This window comes from Anas platyrhynchos, chromosome 9 (genome assembly GCF_047663525.1).
Source record: "Anas platyrhynchos isolate ZD024472 breed Pekin duck chromosome 9, IASCAAS_PekinDuck_T2T, whole genome shotgun sequence".
Taxonomy (NCBI): domain Eukaryota; kingdom Metazoa; phylum Chordata; class Aves; order Anseriformes; family Anatidae; genus Anas; species Anas platyrhynchos.
The window spans coordinates 5,539,180-5,564,237 of NC_092595.1; the positions used below are offsets into that span (position 1 = coordinate 5,539,180).

At 41.6% G+C, this 25,058-nt stretch overlaps 1 protein-coding gene across 1 annotated transcript; it reads right to left on the bottom strand.

The window, feature by feature from the left end:
* Window positions 1–5,188: 5,188 nt before the first annotated feature.
* On the bottom strand, window positions 5,189–23,400 carry NCEH1 (neutral cholesterol ester hydrolase 1). Its single transcript, XM_027464730.3, has 5 exons — window positions 23,163–23,400; window positions 15,421–15,649; window positions 14,016–14,085; window positions 11,457–11,628; window positions 5,189–9,986 (listed from the first exon to the last, which is right to left on the bottom strand). The coding sequence occupies exons 1-5, from the start codon at window positions 23,298–23,300 to the stop codon at window positions 9,369–9,371; spliced, it is 1,227 nt and encodes a 408-aa protein (XP_027320531.1). The 5' UTR covers window positions 23,301–23,400; the 3' UTR covers window positions 5,189–9,368.
* Window positions 23,401–25,058: the final 1,658 nt, after the last annotated feature.

Here is a 25,058-nt window from a genome sequence, read left to right on the forward strand (position 1 = left end):
AGTGGTGACAGAGCTACATCTCCAGCTGTGTGATGACAGACAGGTAAGCTGGTTTCTCTGCAGAGGTAAATCAGATCAGGCTGGAAAAAGGCAACTTTCCAACCTTACCTTCTGTGCTGCATGCAAACCTGTTAAATACCAGACCCATAAAAACCTAAAGATAATGGAAAACTGGAATTACAGGCATAAAGTGGTTTGGCAGAACACTGCTTTCAAGAACAGTAATGCCAAGAGTGGTGATATCTCTGACCGTGGGTTGTTGGATTGCAACATTTTCCTTGTTCCTGTTAGTCCTGATAGGAGCTGTAAAAGAGGTAGATGAAACTCAGTGACTTTGCCCTGCTGGACTCATTTCACTTAATGATTATTGCTCAATGTGATCAGAGAGAAAACACAAATGAAACTTTCTTCACTTAGGGGAAACGAAACTTCAGATACATGGGATAATTTAAAGCACCTATAGGTACTCTTCTGCATAATTGTAAGCGATTCATTTTCAGCTGGTGAAAACTGGAAACCTCTAGCACATTTTTGCTAGCAAAACTCAGTGGATTTGCCTGCGCTCGTACCATTTCCCAAGGTTTATTTTTCATTTCTCTGTAGTAACGATGCCAATGCCTCATTTGCAGCCGCTCCCGATGAGCCCAGCTGCCCGGCTGGGTGAGAATGCAGGCAGGATGCTGCGGCCAGCTGCCTTCCTCCTCAGCTGTGAGCACCAGCTGTCATCCATGCTGGAAGCGCTGCTTCTTCACTGGTCTCTTCAAGTATTTCAGGGAAGCAAGCCTAGCAGTAAGGCCAAGCAGACAAAGGACAGTAGCCCTGTGTTTTTCCCTTTGCTGATTCATTTATTGGTTCCCAGGGAAAGCACCAAGTGGGAATGTCCTGTCTTTACCTGCCTGCACTGCAGTGACCTCACCTTCCTGCCTGCTGGGAAGGGTATGGTAAAATACCATTTATGTCTGGATTTTTTTTTTCTTCCCATTTAGCAGAATGTAGATAAGGTCCTAACATGCCAATATCTTTGTCACCTAGCTTCTTCCTTTCCAAACAGTGAAGTCCCCTCAGCTGCTGGGAGGAGTATGGTGTTTCTAGAGGGCTCCCAGTGCTGCCAAGCTTGAAACAGCCTCTCAGTGTTGCAGGAACAGTCAAGGAAATAAGTATTAGGGACAGGAACCTGTTTCGGTAGTGCAAGAGCCGGCTTGCGACAGTGTGTTTATGTATTAAAAGCTCTGCCTGAACAAACACTGCTGACACAGGTGACCTGCTGCCTCGTGTGGTGCCTGGCCTAGGTGGGCTACAGAAGGCACACCAGGTGAAACAGCAGCGAGCAGCCGAGAGCCAAGCTGGTCCCACATCCACGTGTTTCACTGCTGCCAGGCTGCAGAGCAGCCGAGGGGCTTGTGAGGCTGAACTCAGTGCTGTGTTCAAATTTATCACCGCTTCCTGAAAGCCTAAATGAGAAACGCCCTCATTGTTCTATCAAGATCAAGGAGATTTGGCACTCAAGCAAGAGCTGCTGAGAGAAACTAGAAGTGACGGTGGAATTCCCCAGCCCTATCTGTGGTAAACAACCTCTCCTTTGCCCGGGCCTGGCACGGCCGGGGGAGAGGCTTGTGCTGCTGCTGCCAGGTCCTGGAGGCAGGAGAGATCAGCACTGCTGGTCTCAGAGCTTGCTGCTCTTGTTGCTTGTTAATCTTCCCTTCTTCCCATGCCGTGATGATCCCAGGATCCCAAGACAGACAGCAGTGTTACTCATGGCAAGGATTAGGTATTAACAGGAAAAGCACCTTCTGCCTTAACTTGTTTTTCATCTGGATAACTAAGAAAATTTGTTACAGATCCTGGTACACATTAGCTTTTAATGATTTCTGTGCCTCACCTTGTTTAGAAAGGCAGGTTTGCTCCCAGTTGCAGCTGTGGACCCTGAGTTACACTGGGTCAAGCCAAGGTAGATGCCTGCAAGTGGGGTCCTGTCAACACAGACGAATTGGAGCTGAGTTAACCCGGTTGCCCTTCATTGATTACAAGTGAGTAAACAAGTCTGCTGTGGAAATCTTACGAGGAAGAGCATCCAGCTGAGTTGGCTCTTTGGGTTAATATGCAAATAGTAAACAATTTGGTCTTCACAGCTCAGGAGATAACTGCCTGAGCAGGCAGAAAGCAGAATAATCTCTGCTGAGTATAAAGATGCATTTCAAAGTGGCAATGAGAAATAAGTTAAAGTTGGAATTTACATTTGGAAGCGAAGGCTCCAAGAGCTGGGATGAGTGGCTGATGTAAGTAAGCATATGCCTCTGCCTCGAGGTGATGGGTTAGCAAATCTTTTAGATCTTGCTCAAACTCAGAAACTCCCTTGGAAGCTCAATCAGCCCAAGAAATCAAGAAGTTGGCGCTCTTTAAAGTAGAAGGCCTGAGCCAAAATTCATGCCGACAGCATCGTTTTAGTCTGAGTAAAAGGAATATTGCAAACCAAGAGTCAGCCTGTAATCTTTAACGAACTGGTTCTAGGTTTGTAGCGTTACAATGTATGCAGTGCATATATGCATACGTAAAAGAATATATGCATATAATTTTTAATAAGTAGTTCCTTACAGTGTTTAAAAATTTATCCCATAAATCCATGATGTTCTGATTAATTTTTTCAGCATATTTTTGTGGGGGGCAGGAGGGTGAGTGGTGAAAATCCATGGGCAGATACTGAACGTACGCTGCTCCTTTACAGAGACATTCCTACACTGCAGTGCTTTGCAACCCACAGCACGTTTGCATGGAGAGGATGAAAATGCTGGAGCAGATGATGTGACAGCTGCAAAAAGAATGCAATGTGTGCATGTGGCTGGATGGTGAAAAACAAAGGTAACTCATCTGATTGCTAAAATAACTGGCTGCTGCAGATGCCAGGGCTGCTTTGGAAGCAGGCTTCTGCTCCAGTGTGCAGCAGAGGGTGCATGAGGCCAGCAACCATGGCCTTGTCCTTGCAACCAGTTGCCTTATGTAGCATGAAGGAGCAGAAACACAAGGCATGAGAGCAGAAATAGCCCCGTTTTCCCAGCTATTACCCCCCAGCAACCATTTCCAGGTCACTCACATCTCTCCATAGATTTTGGAGATGCTTCTATGCCTCTTTTCCATGCATCTGTCACTGATAAAGATGGATGTATATGCAGGCAACTGGAAGTCCTAAAAATGCAGCACTATACAACCACACAGCTGCATCCTTGCAGCAGCAAGGCAGACTCTCCCCTTGGTGCACGCACTCACCCTTTCAGATCTGCAGAATAGGAACGTGCACAGGTGTCTACAAAATTGTATGTGAGACCCAAATTAACTGCACATGTCCTTATCAGCTTGCAAATCTGAACTAATAGCAACTAGGGCTGAAAAAAATCCTTATGGTATGCCAAAGACTGAAAGTGTATCATGCTGAAATAGAAAAATGGCTTTATGTGTCTAATGACTATGTGGTAATGGCTTTCCCCCCCCATCCGCCCACCCCGAAATCCGAGTAATCTCAGATTAGTGTGAATTTTATGCCTTGTCCATGTGTGAACTCATAAATAACGGGGCCTGGGCTGCCAGGAAAGTTTTGGCACAATTCCTGCTATAGTGCTTTCATTTCTGTATTTTGTTTTTGAGAGAGGCTGGACCTTTTCAAGTCTTCGTTTTAAATGCTCCCTCTGCTGGCTATCGTGTAAATTACATTTTAATTGAAAACAATAAAATAAAACTGCTAAAGAAATTACTAAGGCTAATAGCAAAAATCCATTGTCTTTATTCCTCCACCACACTCTGAACCCATCTCAAATCCCATATATTCAACCTATCCCGATACTGCCATGGTGTTTGTGGGAGAGCTTATTTTCCATGACATCAATTATTATTGCTGTTTTAAATCTCCTTGTATAAAATATGCTCCCTCCTTTAATCAACTCCTCCTATATCCCTAGACTGTCTTATAATTTTAAGTGCTGGGGTTTGTTGAAATTCTGCCTCAAAAAAGAATGATTGGCTGCGATGGAAATATTTAGTGTTGGCTTATTATTATAAAACCAGAAGTAATTAAAAATATAAATTTCTGTAAGAGCAGTTTTAAAGGAGAGACTGTAGGCTTTCTTTTTTTCCCTTTTTTTTTCCTGTCTTCTTGTTGAATAGCTGATAAACACTTTAAAATGCTTCAGAAAATCATGGTGAAAAATTATTAAATTTACATTAGGAATAAAAGGTAAGAGATGCTTATGATGTGCTGCCAACTATTTAAACATTTATGAAATAAATAAATGCCATTGGACTAGCGCCAGGAGAATAAATAAAAGCAAGCAGAAAACACGTGCCTCTCCTAGGGGGGAACAACATAATGCCTGATCCTGCTTGAAAGAGGGGTCTCAGTGTGAAGCAAGGAGCAGAGAGCAGACAGGAAGGATCCGAGTGAAGGGCATGGTCAGTGGGATGCCAAGGGGCTGATTTCTGTGGCAGATTAACTGCATTGGAGTGTGCAGATTGGCCTTGTGAATGCAGCGTTGATACACATTTCTGTCTTTAGACCACCTCCTGCTGGTTTAAATAGAAGCTTCTAAGTCTCTTGAAGTATTCTTGTTTTTTTTCCCCAGTACTTTTTTTCAGCAGGACAAAAGTGTTATGTTCTGTGAAAGTCACAGTACCCTGCTGGACAAAATGACAAACCTGCACATTACAATAATTTAAAAGTAATGCTGCTGTGACCATTAATAAATGAGAGAGCAGGGGAAAAAAATAGGTAAGAATTCAGAAAGAAAAAAACATGAAAGGAAGGCAAATAGGAATGAAAATGGAACTAGGATGTCCACTGGATGACATTGATTTCAAACATAAATAACCTATAAGCACGCAAAATTCTGTTTATAAAGCAGAATGAAGAACATGAGCTCAGCTGTCTATCTTGAAAGAGAGAGGAACAGCACTTGTGCAGGCATTGTCCATTTTTCAGCATAAGCAAATGTGGTCAGCGTTAATCATTTGGGAGCAATCAAGTCAGAGAAGGTCACATTCACAGACCATGGACACAGCAGCAAGGTTTCCTGCTTTGAAAACAACCACCCTGTCTTTGATTCAGCATTTTTTTACAGGAACTCAGAGATCTCCCCTTTTGTTTCACTGGTCTCTGTTACTTGAAAACTCAAATTGGAAGCGTTGCACATCTGGAGAAAACAAGTCAGACATATTTCCACTTTATTTGTTCTTCAATTTGATAGCACATTTGAACCACACTTGCTACTTAAATCTTACAAGATCTTTCCCCTGTAATAGGAAAGAAGCAAAAACAAAAAACAAAACCAAAAAAGTCACACTTAAGTTACTAAATGCATTCACATCACATATGTTGTACTTTGTATTCCTGAACATCATAAATAAGAGAACATTAAACCAGCTTCTTTAAAAAAAAAAAACAAACATTATTACAGGTCATAGCAGCTTAAAAGGCTTAAACCAGGTTAATCTACTTCTAATAGTTTTATTTGAAAAAGTTTCTCAAAATTTATTAAGAGATTAAAAACTGATGCACCTAATCAAAAAAATAGAGGCCCAAATAGTACAAAACAATGTTTTAAAGATAAATAATTTCTTTTTAGTTTGCAGGACTTAAAATCCACAATGGCCTTTCTGCTTTGGTTTAGATGCAATTTTGCAATTACTTACATGAAGGTCAGGAAATTCTAGTTGCTAATGATTTTTATGAAATATCTTTAATTTGGTTTGGGTTTTCAGAAACGCTCAACTCCCATTTTTAATATGTTCTAACCTAGACAGACAAAAACTCCACTTATTTCTGTCAGTATCAGCCAAAACTACTGGGGAACGGCTAATATATTTCCAGTGAAATAGGATTCAGATGAGTATAGCTTCTGTTATGCAGGCTTTTTATTTGAAGCTTACATTTGAATGCTTTGATATCCTTGCAATGGACAGTTAGTTGAAGTGTAATTGTAGGAAGGGGAGGGAAAACAACACAAAATAGCTATCTGCTAAAAGTAGTTAGCCACACTCATTTAATGAATTTAATGAAGAAGGAAGTAGACCAATTTATTGAGCATCTTCTTTTAGAAGACCAACTTTTCACTCTACATAGGTGAAGTACTGTTAGGAGTATTTCTGAATCTGATCCTAGAACGTGTAAGGTGCTCTGAACTGCTTTGATAAATAACTAAGGAATGAAGGTGCTATGTACACCCAAGCAAATACTTTTCAGATGAAGAGTATTTAAAACAAAAATGAATAAAGCTTTTGTAATGTGCATTAATCTTAATCTCTTCCTTGCAGGCACCAAATCTCTGTAAGGCCTGCTGGCCCTGCTGAGCTGAGCCAGTGCTCTGTTGGGGTGAGCTTGCAGCAGTTCAGCTGGAAGCAGAGCTGAACTTCTAGCTCCAGGAACAGCGACTGCCTGCACAGCAGAACAAGTAAAGTAAGAGGAAAGATGAGACTGTGACTAATGCTTACTTCAAGGTTTACACTTAATTTTAATTGAGTATCTTGGCTTTACACCAAAAGGTCTTTTTATAACTGTAACTCAGACCTCTTTTTGTATGTAATGGGAAATGCCACATATCTTTGCAGCTAATTTGTAGTTAACCATACATCTGCATGATAAAGTAATCATGGTATTTTGATGGAACTAATTAATACTGTGACATCTCATCCAAGTTGTGCTGCCATCTTGGATGTCACATCAAGCTGGTGATAACTTAGTGAATACATTCAATCCAGTTATATACTTACTACCACTTCTTGTGCCAAGACTTTAATGTGCTTCAGTGCATGAAGGAATTACACAACCAACTCCAGGAATATATATTCCAGCTCTCCGTTTTGTTTCAGCGAAAAAACGGTAGTGATTATATTATAGCTTCATAGCAGATATTTATAAATTTGCTATAAACAAATGCTGATCTAAAGCACTGCATACAGCTCTTAGGTAACTTAGTTATTACAGAACTGATAGGAATAGTAACCATTTTTTCCCAGTACCCCAACGACTACCTTTTAATGACTGCAGGCTGAAATAAAATTATACCTTGTCTGACATAGCCTTATTGTAAGGGGGAAAGTCAGGAATAAGCCTATTGTTACAACTCAGTGTAAAAGATTTATTTTGACTCAGTCATGGTCCAAAGCCAAGTAATTGGAGCTGTTTGCATACAGTGGATTGGATACAAGTACACGCCCCTTTTCAAGATTGGTAATTTGTCTTTTTGAATAGACACAATTTCAGTTGATATCTGTTGTAGGTGTAAATTGTATCTACTGGACTTGTGTTTATGGGGGAGGGAAGAAGAGGTTTAAATCTTTAAGAAACTTTATTTTTTTCTGCAGTGTTAATTGTATATATTGGCCAAAGTTTATCCTGATTTGAATTGACACTTGGCTGCTCTAATTCCACCAAGTCTTTTTAACAATCTAAATGGAAAAAGAATCTGGGCCACTGATGAAAAAGCTTTGGCTTGTGACCTCCATGTGAACCCATGCTCAGAAATTAGTTTTGGCCTGCGTGACTGAGTCTACATCAAGGTCTTGTCTCATTAATACATACAGCCATAATAACAAGCTGGTGTTTTTAGGAAGCCATGATCTAACAAAGCCATTCTCTTTTTTAATGTATATATCTGTGAAAGTGAGCTATTCTGTATATATCTTAAATTACAGAACGTAGCCTGATTTATTTTTTAAATGAACTTTTCAGAAATAATCTCATGAAATTGTCATGATTTCCTGCAGCTGAGAACCCTTACCTTACTGTACTTTCACACAAGCCAGGAGATAAATCTGTCTCCTTCATAAGGGGACAGAGCCTAGCAGCACCACCAGCCATGGGGTAGACTGCTTTGAGCCAGCTGTTAAAGACTGAGAGAAAGTCAGAAGCCAAGGGATCTGTTCAGTGCACACCAGTCAGTAACATATCCATGTTCTTCACTAACATCTGTGAATTCAGTTTCACAATTCCTTTGTGAGGTAGGAAACAACTACTCCCTGTCTTTGACTACTCCCTGTCTTGCAGAAAGAAGAAAGTGAGGCACAAGGAGATTAAGCTGATCTCCTTAGGTCCTAATAGGAAGTCTGCAGTGAAGCTGACGATGAATTTAATCCCCTGGTTTAGTCACGGGACAGCCGCCCTCTCTTTGCCTAGAAAGGCTGGGCGTGACATTTTGGTGCAGCCTCCACCTCTGCAATCAGAGAACATCCTGGAAAGAAAGTACACTTACACTGGTGCAAGTGGTTTCACTTCACTGTCTTGTCTCTCTGAATTTTAAAGAGCGGCTCAAACTGTACAGATGTGCTGCACAATAGCTAGATCACGTTACCTGGCGTTTTAGGTGCAGTCTACAAGACAAACAAGCTATAGCAGCAAAGCTCCAATGTAAATCTCCAGTATAGACTAGATCCCGCTTCTATTTGTCCGATTCCCTCCTTCAAGGAAGGATGAAATACAACGAATGTCATAAGCACGAAAGAAAGTAAATGAACAAAAACTTCTACTATTAATTACAAACTTTAGTGCAAACCACACAGCAGATTATTTTTAGTATGCTCAGTATTTTCTGTAAGGAGGTTATAAACTGAGGTTTTAAATGCTGACAGTCATACTCTTTAGCCATGTAGTCATCTTTCAAGCTCCCATAATGAACCCAGATTCTGCAGGTACGCATTTTATCCTCCATATTTGTATGAATGCTATGATTTTTTTTTTTTTACTTTGAAAATGTTTTGCTCTGTGCATTTATAAATAACCAGAAGACCATAAAGACCAAATTCCAAAGCTGAGTTACGTTAGACAAGTCTCTTAGCCAAGCATCATCTTAACTATTATTTTTTTTTAAATTTCAGAGCCATTTGTCTATTTGCCTAGAAGCTGTTCTGCTGTCAAAGGTGAGAGTGCTCACACTTTCTTTCCCACCAGCAAGCGCTCAACACTGTTGAAAATTACTTCTCCCTTTTATATATTCAAACATAGATGTAAGCACTCGACTTTATCTGGCATCATTTTACAGTCGTGGCCCTTGTGCCTAATTAAGGTTCAAAGCTTGAAAGTTTCAGCCAGTTAAGAATGAGCCAGTTCAGAACGCAACAGGAATGCTGATCTCCTTTCTCAACGATTGTTTACATTAGGCAAGTTATCTGAAAAGAAAAAAACTCCTGAAATCTGAAGAAATATTTCACAAAATACTTTGCTGGGCAAGGTCAATTGAGCTAGTAAATGCTACAGCTAGTCTGCAGCCCCCCCACAGATGCAGCTGAATGGATGAAGTCAGGATTTGGAAAAGTGCACTTTTTCATTCTTTGATCTTTTACAAGAACCGACACCAGAGTTGAGCACCCTGTATCTTCTAGAGACTCTCTCCTCAGAGGTTTTCATCCAGCCATTTTATGTAGCTGTTCCTAGTCTGAATTCCCGCAGAGAAATCAGTAGGCCAGATCGTGAATATCATACAGCCATGAAAGCAGTCATCGAAGTGATCGAGTGTGACTTCCACGCCAGCATTCTCTAACCGCTTGGCATACATCACCCCATCATCTCTCAGGACATCGTTCTCACAAGTCAGGATGTAAGTCTTTGGCTGCAGCTGCAAAGTTTCATTTTCTGCAAGCAGCGGGACTGCTCGCACATCAAGGAGCGCTGGTATCTCCTGGATTATTTCAGCCATGCCTGTGGGTTGTACTACAGGCTTGTAGTTCTTTTTGAATGACGAAGGCAGGAGAGATGTCCAGTTTAGACGTCCTCTGTAAGAGAGTGCTTGACCGACATCAAGAGCAGTGTGGTTGTTAATCAGCAGTGAGTGAGCCAAGTCGTGATTACCGTTGAAGTAGTCTATCCAATAGTTGATCATGACGTAACGGGGAAGAACAGGCATATTCATGTTCTGCTGATATGAAGGGGTATTGAAGTCAAATGCCTGAAGGACTGGATAAATCAAGGCCTGCAGTTTTGGTCTGACGGTCAAATGCTCATCTTTGCTAAGCTGCAGGAAGAACATAGAATAAAATAAAGATTACAAAGAAAATAAGCATTACAATATCAACCCTGAACTTCACTCAAACTTGTACGCCAAACTCTGTTCTTATGCAATGCCTCTGGCGAAGAATGTTCCTCTTTTGTCTGAAATACAGTCTTACCATTTTATTTTATTTTAATGATGGTCATTCAGGACAGTTTTAGTACCATTACCAACAGAAAATCAGTAGCAGGCATTTATGGAAGTGTATAAGGAAAGTGTAGAATGGTATTCTCTAACACACCATTTGAACTATTTGCAGATGAAGGACTTCTTGAGTCAATGTAGCTATCCAAGGTTTTATAGCTTTTCGTGTATTTCTCTTCCACAATTGTTGCTTTTTCTTTGAGCTTTTGCAAACTGTTAGCATCCAGTCCTCTCTAGCACAGGCTCACTATTTGCAGAAACATCTTTGTGGTGGACTTGAACCTAACATCTGTATTTGATTTGAGCCTACATAGTTGGCATTTGGTACCCTCGGATTCTTTTAGTGAAAGAATCAGTAAACGTTTGTTTTGCTTCACCTTCTACTCAAGATACAAAGATCCATATATCTCATCTTGTCTGTCTCTTTCAGGCTGAAGAATCTTAGTGCATTTGACCTCTCCCTGAAACAGTCCTACATCATTGACTTAACTGTGCATCATGGAAATGAGTTATGAATGCTGTTTCCAAAACATGGCCCTATCATGTTTATCAGTCCTCAAGATGAAGACTTTTAGTGTTAATTGTGCCTTATTAATTTTCTCCCTAATTCAATATTGCAAGGTTGTCATGATAATTAGTTGCCTTGGCAGGGTATGTTCTTTATCATCACCAATGGTTATTGGCAATATAAAAAAGCTAATAATAATATTTCACTCAACCATGAATAATACTATTACTTGCCCCAGGCTGCCTTTAAAATCTTTAGTAGATTAAATTCAGATTATGTTTAAACTGGAGATACACAAAAGAAATTTCCTTAATTGTCTTCCTGGAGCATTTCACAATTTAAAGAAGAGTTAAGCTTCACGTATTATATTTTTTGTCCTTCATTAGTATTTGAAAGAAAAAACCATCTATTTTCTATGACAAGCATCTGAAAATAAGAAGCTAAATTGATAAATTAGGCATGTAGCTAGTTACCTACATAGGTAAATAAAGAATTCCTCAGCAAAATAGTTTTAAGAAAATCATTTAGATACTTGCCCTTAAACTTAATCCCATAACAACTCATAACTTTCGTAAGACATTGCAAGCTACATGCAATATGCAATCGACTCATTTTTCTTCTGTAGTGTGACAAGATGCTTTCTTTCAATAGAGAGCTACTGCTCTGTCTCTAACACTGGCACATCATCTCATGATGATGCAGCATAAAGAACCTGTCAACCTGTATGCACCACTGAATTAGGGATTATTATAGCATAAAACATAGCAGACACTGGATGTTACCTGCTGACACACAGCAGCAGCCAAATTTCCTCCTGCACTATCACCAGAAATTGCGATTCGATTTGGGTCAACTGAATACTCAGCTAAGACGTCAGGCTGCAAAAAATGCTTTGTAGCACGAAGAGCATCATGGAATTGCTCAGGGAAGCACACCTCTGGTACCAGCCTGTATCTACAAAAGAAGAAAAGAGGTAAGAGACAATTATTACCGTTAATGTACTTCTCTCTCATGATTAATAGATGCTATCTGAATGGCAAATAATTATTTCATTAAGATAAATACTATGGGAAAAAATGAGGTGTGTAGTACTTAATCTTTTAATTAACGCTCTAATTCTGAAAGATTTACAAGAACCTATTAGATATGAATAACACCAAGATGCTATAATATCATGCAGTACTTTCTTGGGATTTGCCAACAGAGCATTTCATCACATTATAAAAATGAATGAATATTAGAACAACCCTTGGCGAGGGAGTCATTACTGTTGGCCTGTTTTTGATCGCAGCTCCCCACCTTAACTGCTATGACAGAATAAGTCACACACGCCCAACACATACGCCCAGCTGAGACAGGCATCTCAGCAGTTCTGTTTGCTGGGAGGAGAGGATGAACATTGCTGTACCTCTTAGCTCTGTACCAGGAAGCGAACAATAGCCAGGAAGTGAAGTAACACCAATTTGTGGTAATGTAACAGGTTGAATAATTCATCTCCTTTATCAAGGAGAGAAGCAGGAATATATACATTTCACAGACTGGAGCGCACACAGATAAAACAGTCTGCCTACAAACAGACAGCAGCTGAATTCTATTTACTACATTTTCTCAGTTACTAAATAACAGTGCAGGAGAAGTCAGTTCATAATTTACTCAATCATTTGTAAGGAAAGAGTTGTTACCAGGCCTCACGGTGCAAAGAACATTTTTCCACTTGTAGCTTTTTGTATTCTTAACAGATTTCACATGTTCTTATTGATCAGTAATATTTTGAAAGAATGTTTTTATTGTCAGCTTGACAAGCCTAAGTCTTTACATAGGTGTCTTAGCTGAAAGTGAAGAAAAAGGCTTGAGAACATCAAAAGCATTTTATTTTGCCTTAACTTCTGCCAAACAAAATCCTGTTTTCTGGTTCAAAACATTTTCTTTGGAATCTAAGCTAAAAAAAATCTACATGTAAAATAAATTTTAAGCTTAATTTACATGAGTTGTTTCCAACTTCAGATCTGTCCTGCTTTCAGAAAGCAATCTATATATTGCATCAACTACAAAGGAATATGAGAAAGGCCTTTGGGAACGCCTTGCAGAACTGAGTAACATTGTGTATAGATCATGAAAGCGAGATGTGCAATTAAACCAATGAAAAAAATCAAATTAGACTTCGCTAATTGAGGATAAATGCCTTGATTGAAAGATATAATAGCTAAGGAGAAGAGACAAACAATAACTGAGAAACAACCACCAGAAAAGGAGTATCAAAAAACTTTTCCATACTGTGATTATTTGTACACTTTTTTTTTTTAAAAAAAAACAGTTTTTCTACTAATAAACAAAGTAAAAAGCAACCCCTCAACGTACACTAGAATGAACATTGAATCAGTAGCACCAACTCCATATAATTAAATAGTAATTAGATCACAGAGCTTGGTACGTAATCAACTGCAAGTCAGAAACTTGAGTAGTTAAATTAAGTGATTGGTTTTGCAAAAGAAAATATTGAAATTGACAATAAGGATGGGCAGAGTACCAATCAAGTTGGAGTCATCTAGGTAATGTAGTTAGCTAGTTGAGAGGTTTGTTTACCTTGGAATTGTTCAGCTAGTAAAAAAAAAAAAGGCAACCCGGCTTCTCTGCTGTCTAGCACCCTGGCAGTCTCCTGCTCTTGAGTGGAGTACAGTGCTTACATGAGAACAGTGGGCAATTGAGGGAACAGCAGGAACTGCCAGACTTCTCTGTGTATTTTGGTTAATGAGCAGTCGTAAATGATTTGCTAATTTTTATGTTGCAGACCCTTGCTCAGTGGGACTTAGAAAACGTGTTTTATAGACCGACTTGGTGTTTTTGTTTTTAATATATTATATGCTTTCCATTAAGGATGGAATAATTCACTTTAGTTCTGTGTAGGGTCAGGGAGATGTGGTTCAGCCTTCCTTCAGGTATATAACATGCATAAACTGCTTGTCAAAAAATATGAATTATAATGCAAGTCATTTGAGTGATCTCAGGTTTTAGATGCGCTCCTTACATACAGATATATTTGCAAAATACACTGAAACTTGCACTTCAGTTTCTGTCCAACTGATTAAGATGCTACTCTTTTCCCACATTTCTGCCTTCTGAAATGCCTTCTAAAATAATCCGAAATTCAAACGAACTTTTGATGCCATTCTAATTTGTTATCATTCTAAAAGTATAAAAATATCAGCATGGTAAAGAGAATTATTGTCCAAGTTAAAGCCTTATACACAAGTCAGTAAGAAGGGAAAAGGGCAAAGCTAGAAGAATTACATTACGTATTTCTACAAACTTTAAAGTTATTTTATCTATTTTAGATTACTCACTCAACAGAAACAACCACAGCATTGAGAGATTCAGCCATAATTCTGCAGAGGTTGTTATAGAGGCTTGTTCCTGGAATGAAAGGACAGCATTAGGGACATGAAAGTCCATTTATGGCAGTACTTCACAAAGCCATACGTAAGTCTTCCCAGAAAATAAAGATATCATGCAAATAGAAGCAAAGTAAATAAGATCAGCTTGCAACAGATGAAGTTCCAAATGCACATTCTAGCAGAAGGAACATAATTCACGCCTCGAAAAGATCTGCAGCCTAATGCTTTCTTTCTCATCTGTTTCTTGGTGACTTGGAGCACGTCATTTCATCCACCTATCACAATTCTCACAACTGGGCAAAATTCAAGGTACCCGTGGCTTGCAGGCATTAGCATCCAGAAACAGTTATTACTGTATGAGTCACTGCTTTTTCTTCATGTTATTATACCATCTATTGCTTTGATTCAAATGAGCTGCCCTATTAATGTCAATGAACTACTCATTTAAGGGAGGATTAATCACAGCTATCCTATTTATCAGTGGACTGATTTTCTTTAATTTTATTCCTTTCCAATTATGTAGTTGTTGATTCCTGGTACTATAAAATATACTAGGACACTAAGTGTTTTCTAAAGTACCTGGTCTTAGAATTTAGTATTTGGCTGTGACATTTGTGCCATTAACTTCGGCAACCTGGACTTAAGGATAGCATCTGACATGCCTGAGTTACAGTGATCCAAACAAAGCGCAGTAATTTAATACAAACTTTTGACACAATAAATCTTATGCAAACTGTTACTGCACAAATGATGCAGACAGGACTAATAAACATCCCTTAGGTAGGCATAAGAAAACCCATCTCAAAGCCGTTTCCTCTGTAAGAAGAGGAACAAAATGTTTAGATGCTACAGGACAAAGAGACTAGGATTTCCAAAGGCATGTGAAAACCAGACTTTAAAATGTATTTAGGACTCTAAATCTCACTTAAGTCGTGGTCTAAGTGACTTGCATATATAGTCCAAATGCACTTGGTGCAATCTTTGCAGCGTGTGTTCCCAGATATGTGCTGCCAGGAGCCATTAGCAATGCTCTTGCACACAATTTTGTTCAGCCCACTCTGTAATTTGTTTTGTATACTACATATTTTATCCTCTCATGATGTAACAAAATTAACTTTTTGGTTCTTTGACAGCCCATATCCAGATAAAACATATATTTTTGCAGTGTGTCAATGGTATGTATACATAAATATATTTAAATTCTCCCTCCTTACATCTGATCTACCAGAGACAGTTACTATCTGAGTTAAGTCTTTGCAAAACTGTCATCCATGGCAGGAAAAATCAGCTTTTGGTTATTCCTTCTGGGAGGAAACCAGAGGAAAATCCCATTCAGTTACTAGCAGACACATACTTGCACTTGCCAAGGCCCAGCCTCCCCCGTGGATGTAAACAACACTGCGCTTGAGCATTTCATCTGGTTTTCCAGGAGGTTCAAACACTCTGACTTCCACACCGTCGAAAACAGCATCCGTTATGTTAATGTGCTCAGAAGAGACAGACTTCAGCTTGTCGAACGTACAAATCAAATAGTTCAGAACTATCAGGTGATGGCTAAGTCTGAAATAGTGAATCAGGTGACACTAGAAAAAAAAACAAAGGAGATTTCTGTTACTTCAGAGCATATCACATTACGATACACTGATGTTTAATGCAACTGTCTTCAAAAGGCAGCTCCTCCATAAAAAAATTATATAGGTTCTTAGAATATTCATCAGAAAATGAATGATTATCAAAGACCCATAATGCTTTTAAAGCTGTATTAAAACAAAACCCTGTCCATAACAGATTCTCTGTTGTCATAATAAATCAAACCAGGAACACTATGCAGATCAAGACCAGTGTGAACGAGAACTAAGATCCTTGCCTTTGAAAGACACCCCCAAAAGAGACAAACCTGACCAGCAGATTCCACTGTTGGAGTTGTGAAGCTCCTCAGACCAGTGCCAGTAGAGGGCAATACCACACAGTCAATGTTTTTGTGGTAGTAAGGCACAAAATAAAGTATTTCTCTTGTTCCACTACAAGACTTTCCATTTCCAAATAAAGAAAGTTTCCAAATTAAGAAAGCTCTCAGTGATCGCAAAGGCATCTGAAAACACAAATGATCTCAAACAAATACAGTGCTTATTTACTGGCTTGTCCTGTATTTGCCTGATGAATTGGAAAGCATCTGAAATATCCAAGATGCATGGCTGATTTGTGATTTCTTCTTCGGAAACTAACATGTTACTTCTCTTGTGTGGGTACGTAAAACACTAGGGAGGGAATGATTTCATCTTTCTGTATGCTTCTGATAGAAGGACAGATTTTCTCTGTTGGCAATCCAGGATTTTATTTATTTATTTATTTATTTATTTATTTATTTTTAATGAAAACCAACTTTGCCCTTAGTAAGCCTGCTTCTCTCAGAAAACAGTACTGGGACCTAAGGCACTTCAGCCTAAATGCCTACAACTTGCTCCCCACGTATGACTTGTGCATCATTGCTGTATGTATTTGTTCCCCTCCCCTAGGTGGTGCAAGAGGGGCAGCAAAGGGCGAGCCAAAGGACTGTTGGGACTCCGATGCAGAGACTGGCCCCTAAAAATAGTAAGTATCAGGGGTCTTTCCCCTTTTGCAAAGTTATTCTTTACCCTACAGATGAAGAACAGAAATTGGACAATCAGCTAAGCCTCTGTGTCAAGGCAATGGAATCGGGAGGTACAATGGATGCATATACCTGATGTACACCTGTGGGACCACAGCTGTAAGGAAAACAGTCAGCTGTGACCTTTTATGTACAGATAACAGATGCTTAAAAAAAGAGTGTATTGTTAGGAGTCAAGAGGCTTGTTTACACATGGCCATTTTACTATTAATTCTGCTAGTATCACCAGCACAGTGCAAAGCTGCTGGTATGAATTACAGAAGTCCAACACCAGAGAGAGATCAGTTACACAGGTACCAGCCTAACCACGTCCACATTGCAAGGTAGTTCCTTTAGCTTAGCCTGTACAAAAACCAAGTGGAAGCCAAGTTAGGTTCCTTGTGACAGACATGATTTTGCAAGTAAGAGTTTTACAGTCTCTCCCTGGCTTATATGATGCATTTACAAGGAGAGCCATTTCATTTTCCTGCTTTTTCATCACTGTATTTCTGGACTACCATTTTCCACAGTCACTTTCAGTGCTAAGTCTCTTCTCAAGGAGAAGGAACAGCTAATGGAGGCATTCCACCGCCAGTAATACATCCTCTAGAGGAAAAACAAAATTTGAAGCACTCCCTATCAACTGAGAGGCTTCCTGCCTTCAGCAGTGTCCATGCCAGAGAGGATCTGTTCCCTTAGGTCTACAGTCCCTGTTCTTATGTTTTCAATCTGCAATAGTTAGTTTCAATGTAAAAAAAAAATAAAAAAATAAATCTAGCTTTCATCTGGGTCAGAAAGACCCTGCATAACCCCACTTCAAATGCAGATTTCTGTGGAAAGAGACAGACTTTGAAATTTTTCCCCAAAGACTCTATGACTGCCAAGTACAACGCACTGGTATGTGAGTGGGGAGAGGAATCCACTTCCAAAACAAGAATTTAAAGAAATGGCTCTCTTCCTGCTTAGCTTGCGGTAAGGTTACCCTGCTGAGATTGGTAAGACTCCAAATTTTGAAATGTTAGCTGCTTTGTGGATGGATCATCTTTTCTTCCAACGGCAAGGTTTTTCTCTGGGAAAACAAACAAACAACAAAGTGGGCAGAAACACCGAATTCATGAGACTGTCTCTATCTTTATAGAGTTTCTGATTATGCTTTTCTCCCACTGTTATTTAAAAAAATCCCCACAGGAAAACACCATTCAGGCTTGACTGGTGAAGAGTAATACACCTATTAATAATTTGATATACAACGTATTGAACTGCCACTGCTTTACCCAACAGATCTGATCCTCTGTGCACCCTGTGGAGCTTCCCAGGGAAGGTAACCACTGGGAAACAGAAACACTGCCAGGCAAAACAGCACATCTGTAGATTTTTCTGACTGTGCTGCAACAAGCATCCCATTTTAGTTTTCTCCTACTTAAGTTCATGTTCGTTGTAGACAAGATTACCACATGTTCCTTGGGATCAGAAGTGTTTTATTTCCACAGCTAGTCACTGCTGTTTACTGACAAGCATTTTGCCCTGGTTTTTAAGCTGCAGAGCACCGTGGCCCTCTGCAGGTTTATCAGATCCTTTTTTTCCTACAATAGAACACCCTTTCCGAGAACCAAAAAAACAAAGTCTGGAAGAGATACCTCATCCACCAGGGCACAAAAGGAACAGCACTAATTTATTTTTTTTTTTGACACGGGCAGGTTTTTTTGCCTAGCACTTATCAGGCAGATTCTTTGGAAGTATATCTAATCAGTCATTTGGTTGTTATTTACAACACATCAGGACTGTGCTTTTTGCTGGCAGAGAGCTAGTCTTATCCAAAGGTCCTACAAACAAAGCCCTTATTTTATTTTATATATACATATATATATATCTTTAGAAGATATTTATGCATTTTTTAAACAAATCTCATCACTCTGCAATAGAGCCACTGGCAACAGAGGATGTATTTGGTGGTTGGCAAAGTTTCTCCCAGGACTGTGTTGCCACCCGAAGGGCAGAGCTGCCTGTCCTGTTGCCTGTGCTTCCCTGGCACCTTTCTGTGTTGGCACTAGCAAATGTGAAGCCTTGGAGTATCAGTTTGCAGTGCCAGCTGACTACAAAACCAGCAAAAACAAACAGCAAACCTCAGCCAGGTCATCGTCACCTTACTGATAATCCAAGGAAGGAAAGAGGGAACGGGGGAAAAGGACACTCACCCTTTTGGCAGCAGCCCACAGGTGGATTAGCTTAAATCAGTTATAAAGAAATGCATTCAGTCACCTCATGTAAACAACAACTGGTTTGATCTTTGCTAGTATTCGTGACTTTACCACCTCTCTCGTGACAGAATGCAGGACTCTTGCAGGTTATCAAATCTAGCACTTGAATGTAGGGAATTACATGTATGCAGTCAAGTGCATACAGAAGAGAGAAGAGGAACAGTGATTTCTCTGGTAAAAAGGGAAAACAGACAGTGCTGTAATAAGAGACAGTGAAAATGAAGAGAAAGAAGAGGAAACTACACAGTTAAGGGACGACAGAAAAGAGGAGTTCCCGTGGCAGCCACAGGCATGTGGCTTTGACCCAAACTAAACAACGTCCCAACTCTTCCCATATCATGACCATGTCTTCAGGCATCAGCCTGAATAAACACCTCGGGTATCAGGGAGATGTGGCCTGAGAACTTCATGGGACTGACAGGTGGGGTGACACACACCCAGTGAGCTTGGTTGCTATGAACAGCACAGAGCTGCGTGGGCAGGAGGACCCTGGGAGAGGACGAGCAAGGCAAATGAGATTTTGCAGCTACTTGAGCCAATTCAGCAAGTAACTACGATGGGCAGATCGCAGCATGCCTACTGGCAGCCTATTGCCCAGTTCTGATTGCAGGGTTTCGTTTTGGGGTTGTTGCCTCTCTGATCCACAGCTGCTTTGGTAGTGGTGTGATTTATACTCACGCTATGATGATCCCAACTCTCCAAAAAGTCGGGCAAAGCAGCTTCTACAGCCACAGCCTGCTCTTTCAGCAGGATGTCCCCATAGCCAGGGTTGAGGTAGGGACAACCCACAGATGCCCTAAAGACTAAGCTGTTTAAGATTAACACCTTCCTCTGGGTAAATTCTTTGGCAAGGGTTCAGATGCTGAGAGATTTAACTTGATGCTGGAAGAAACTGTCAAGTGCAGAAGAGAGTTCGGGTTGCGATAAAAAGCAGGTGGAATGAGCAAAGACCTGTTCTTGAGAGAGGCACCATTACCTCACCTTGCATCACCAATTGGTCCCTAAACTATTAGGATTCTTCTGTTGGTTCCTCACCTGGTAACTTCAGGAAGAATCCCCAGATGATCACTGCAATTGTGCTTACCCCTCCTTCCTTGTACTTTGTATTAGCTATGTAGTCTCTAGTACAAAAAATAATGTTTATTTGTGTTGCTAATTTCTATTGAACTCCAATAGCACTCCGCACATTAGGGTCGTCTGTCCTCTCCTTGTGACTCCATTAGCTGACGATGTCCTAAAGACCATGCGAACCATCCAGCTTTGTGCATATCTGACCTTCAGTGCTGAAATTACAGGCTGCATGCAGATGGCACACAAAGGCAGCGTGCCACCGCAGCCAAGCTGCTTCCTTCACTGTCTCTGCAGCTGGTGAGAGGCCAGGAGCTACACAGACCTTCCTGGCCTCAGCTGCAGTCAGGAACTGGGAGTTGCTGTAGCTGTTTGTATTTTTACACACAACACTGCCGAGGACTACGCCAAGTCTCACTCGTGACTCACCGAGTAATGATGCTGATGCTGGGCAACTGAGCTTTTTAAGACTTAGCTTCCTACCTTTAAAAGTTGTATCTGCTCCTGAACAACACTATCCTCAGTTCAGGCATCACTTGGCAAAGCACGCTGCTGTAACATTCGAGTCCAAAATGCCAACTACAATATCTGTAGACAGCAAAAGACTAGCAAAAACAAACAAACAAACAAACCAAAACCAGGCTTATTTCCCCATTTTACTGTGTGCAGAACATATTGTTCTGACTGCATTTTAGGCAGCTTATCCCATGTAAAGCTTTCAGGTTGCACTCTATTTTCTTTTCTTTTGCAGAACCATTTCTTAGTGCAGGTGCATGACTACACAGTACAGAATGTGTACTATGCCACTGGAATTTTCAGCAACCTCAGATAAGGCACTCCATCTCCTCCCATCTCCCCTGAAGTAAGACCAGCGTGTTGGTCTGCTTTTGAAGTACGTTTTGAAACCTGCTTATGGAAACTGCCGTGTAAGCATGACATGTTTTTAGCCATGTGACAATACATAAACATTCTTGGAAGTGTTTTGCTCTGATCCAGGGCACTGAGTCAGTCCCAAGCCTGTAAAAAAAATTATTTGCTGACTGGGACAAAACTCTACATAATGACAAGGTTTTGCATTTAATATACTGAAAAGCAGTGCCAGCCTTAGTATGTTTTAGTGGCAGTGATTATTAAAAGTGAGAAAACAAACACATTGTTATCCCTAACAAGAAGCTGTCGTGCTCAATTGTCAGAGTCAGCACAAATCTATTTCAGAATGAGGGAACAATTGTATTGGAAGCACGTGAAGTTTGCTTCATGCTCTTGGAAGAAAGGATTACAGTACACTGCAGAGATTATTTTAAAATAAAAGCCACTTAGTAATGTACTTCTGTCTGCTATCAAGCCTACAAAGGAAAGTAATAAATAGCAAGCTGAAAATACATTCTGAAGTAGGTGAAAGTTCAACAATCACATTTACAGCAATGTTAAAGCATTTGGTCTTGCAACCTCCGGTAGACAAAGAAAAGGGAAGCTCAGCTCTACAGCAGGACACGCTTTATTTTAGATACACACACTAAAGCTGTCTGACAGAGTAAGTACTCAGGCTTAACTTTTACAATCCTAGCCTCAGCTCACAGAGCTCATTCTTAATGGCAGTCACTTATTCCTAACTTTGTGCCATCTCTCAGTGTTGGAAAGACTTCTAAGTGCTTAGAAAGCACCTTCTCCTTCTCTCTGGAAAGAAATACCCTAAGGCTTTATGCCTCTGTGCAAAATCCACTTGTTCCTCCTTGTGAGCTCCATATGGCAGGGTCTGTTACTTGTTCAGTGATTTTTTCTTGCTACCTGAGCTCACCTTTCTAAGGCCGGAGATGTAAATGTTTGTCTAAGAAGTTACTGCTTCCTCCTACCAGAGGTGGGGACAGCTGTGAACACCTCAGCACCATCTGCCACCAGGCCCAGCTGGATTCCAGCAGCTCCCCTTGGGACGACAGCCTCTGGGATATCCCAGATAGGGTGCCATGCCCTCCAGCCACCAAGCTAGAGACACCAGAATCCATCCCACTATGCCCCACATACCACAGACAAGCAGAACATGTACATAAGCCAACAGCAACATACATATATATAGTCCGTCATATGATTTCCTAAAGATAGCTCTCCTTCAGCTAGAGGTTATGGACGTGGTTCAGGTGTTCCTGGCAGACATGCTACGACGTGCTCTGCGGGCAGCACGCTGTGGCCATCACTGCCCCTCTGGTTACGCCTTCAAAGAATCCCCTTGAGCTGCTGGTTTAATGGTTACGTTTTTTAGATACCAGCACAGAGCAAATGAAGGGCAAACCGCAGTTTTTAAACAGAAACCTTAGGCTGTTGCAGGACATGCCTATGTAGTTTCCATGGCACGTGAGTATCATGTCTTAAACGAAAGGTATACAAGCAAGAAGTTTTATTCTTTCACCCCAGAGGTATGCTTCGGTTCAGCGGTATGTTCTGACAGGAACACAGTGGCTCAGCTGAGAGGTCCATTGAGCCGTACCTGCCCGCAAAAGCAGCGACCAGAGAAGCTGTCCAGGGAGCAAGCACAAGTCTGGACACCGTCCTTTCGCTTCCGCAGTCATTGCATTAGGAACATGGGAGGCACATCCCCACCTTTCTGCACCTATTTATGGGCCCTCCACCCATGAATTCATTTAACGCCTTGCTGAAGCTGACGATACTCCCATCCACCCAACGGAGAAGCTTTTGGACCTTTTATGCACAACTTAAACGGCCACTAGGGATAACGAAATTAAAATAGTTTAGCACACACAGTGCCTTACATCAGGCCTGACCGTGATCAACTCGCATCAGGACCACGCTAGCAGGGGGATCAAGCTCAGGAAATTTACGATTGCTGATCTGTGTCAGGTCAGCATGCAAACACTGCCGGGGAGCGAGGAAGCAACCACGAAATGCCAAAACTGTCATGCATGTCCCTCAACATCTGACGGGAACCCCCCACATCTTTCCTTGACGCATTAGCTGAGCCATGGAGGTAAAACCCATTAATTCCTCGTTGCCTATGGTATGGAAATCAGCCCCACAAGCCCCTCAGGAGCCCCCCAGCAGGCGGGGAGCCAGCCCGAGGGGCTCCCCCCACCACTACCACCACCAGAGGGGCCATCCCCAGGGTTGGCCGCCTGCCCCCCGCCTCACCGTCTGCTGCACGGCTCGGAAGGTGGCGTCCAGCAGCATCAGCTTCCACGAGTCCGACACGGTGCCGGGCAGCGGCAGGTACACGTAGTAAGCGGACAGGGCGGCCAGCGCCGGCAGCAGCACCCACACGGCCCGCATGGCCGCGGAGCCCCCCGCCGCTCCTCCTCCTCCGTGCCTCAGCCCCGGCCCCGCTGCCTGCCGCCGGCCCTCGCTCCGCGCCCGCGCAGCCGCCGCCGCCCCGCCCGGGGCCCGCCCGCCGGGGGAGGCCGCTCCGAGCGGCTCCAGCGGCCCGGGGCCGCCCCCCTGGAGGTGTTGGGCTGAGGGGGGGCCGCGCTGCCGGCACTTTGTTCCGTGTTTTGTTTGGGATTTGGTTTCCCTAAGGAAGGTTTGGGTGAACTCACAGCGCCGCTGGGATTTACCTCACGTTTGTGCCCAACGCGCGGGCGGGTTCTGATCTGGGCTTTGTCACCCCCCCCGAGCGCTTTCCCCTCAGATAAAACCCCTCTTTTTGCAAGATTTAGGAAACAAATACCACAGAACCCGGTCCAGGCACAAATCAAATATGTTCCTCAATACCTCCTCACAGAGCCACCTCCAGTAAATTAAAATACTTATTTAAATAGCTAAAATCACACGCGTTATGGAGCTGATGAAAAGAATGAACATTAATTTTGACAGTAATTCTGCTGTTAAAATTAATTTGTGATGCTAAAAAGCCACATAGAAATTTAAATTCCTGGAAATTTAGAAATTTACAGTGCTGGAAAGGACAAACTGCCTTTAAGATTTGGCATTTGGAGAGGTAATAAAAGGAAAATACGTTCCTAAGAAGTAAAATGCCAGCTTCTAAGCCAGCTATCCTGGAACAAAAGTTGAACCTCCCAGATACTAAAGGCAGGAGAAGACAGTTTCTGGAGTTTGTGAGGATATAAGAGTCTCGAGCATCTTTAGCCTTTTCCTCTAACAGCAAATCGAGTTCCTATCATTTTCAGAGCCAGCTTTAAGCAGGCTGTGGATGTGAAAGGGCTGTTAGGAAAGCAAGCTTTGTCAACAAAGCAGCATAAGGTGAGGTTCCTGAGGTCTCCAGATGTGAGCTATTCTTGTCTGTATTATTTTGTGCTCATGCTTTCCCTGTTATCTTGTGTCCTCCCCCCCTGCCTCCCTTGCCTTGCATACACCCATTCCCTTGCTTTCCAAAGCACCTGTCCCTAAACTCCACATCCAGGATCCTTGAGTGGAATAATTTATACCTGTCTTTTTCAACAGATGCCACTGTTCGCAAACCCTGTCCTAGTCCCACTCCTCTCACCTACTCATCTCTTAGAAAAAGAGATAAAAAGGATGGCTGGATTTCTTTCTCTGGTTTCTCATGCTCCCACTGACCCCCACATGTCGGTTCCTCAATTGGGCGATGTGGGAACACTGTCATGGAAACTTCTCATAGTTGCCCTGGTAGCTTGGTTTGCTCAGCTACAGCAAGCCATGGGATTTGCTGAGGCCTACTCCTGGTTGCTTAAAACAAGCTCAGATCGAACAACTGTTCCGCGGACTCATGTCCATGCCCTTTGTGCCAATTCCCAACACCACATACATCTTGTGCGCAATCTCCCTCCTGTCCCACGTTCTGAAAGCTACTGCTCTTGCTAAATGGAATAAAGAGCTCTCGAGGAATCCATTCCTTCCAGGAATTCATCGCAGTTGGTTGAAAAAAACACTTTAGTTCTTTAAAAACAAAAACAACAAATTAGATAAAGTTAAACCCCAAAACAAATGCTTGCAACTTATCTATGGGACAGAGGCAGTAAACTGTGTAAACTCACACCCCGAAGCCAAGAAACTTGGAGGCTGTTGCTACACATACAACTGGCAGAGACAACACAGGGCATCAACATTCCC

Coding starts and splice junctions, on each gene's coding strand:
- NCEH1 (XM_027464730.3), bottom strand. CDS start 23,300: ATGCGGGCCGTGTGGGTGCTGCTGCCGGCGCTGGCCGCCCTGTCCGCT. Junction 15,650..23,162: donor TCCGAGCCGTGCAGCAGACG/GTGAGGCGGGGG, acceptor TTTTTTTTCTAG/TGTCACCTGATTCACTATTT. Junction 9,987..11,456: donor CTGCTGCTGTGTGTCAGCAG/GTAACATCCAGT, acceptor TTCTTCCTGCAG/CTTAGCAAAGATGAGCATTT.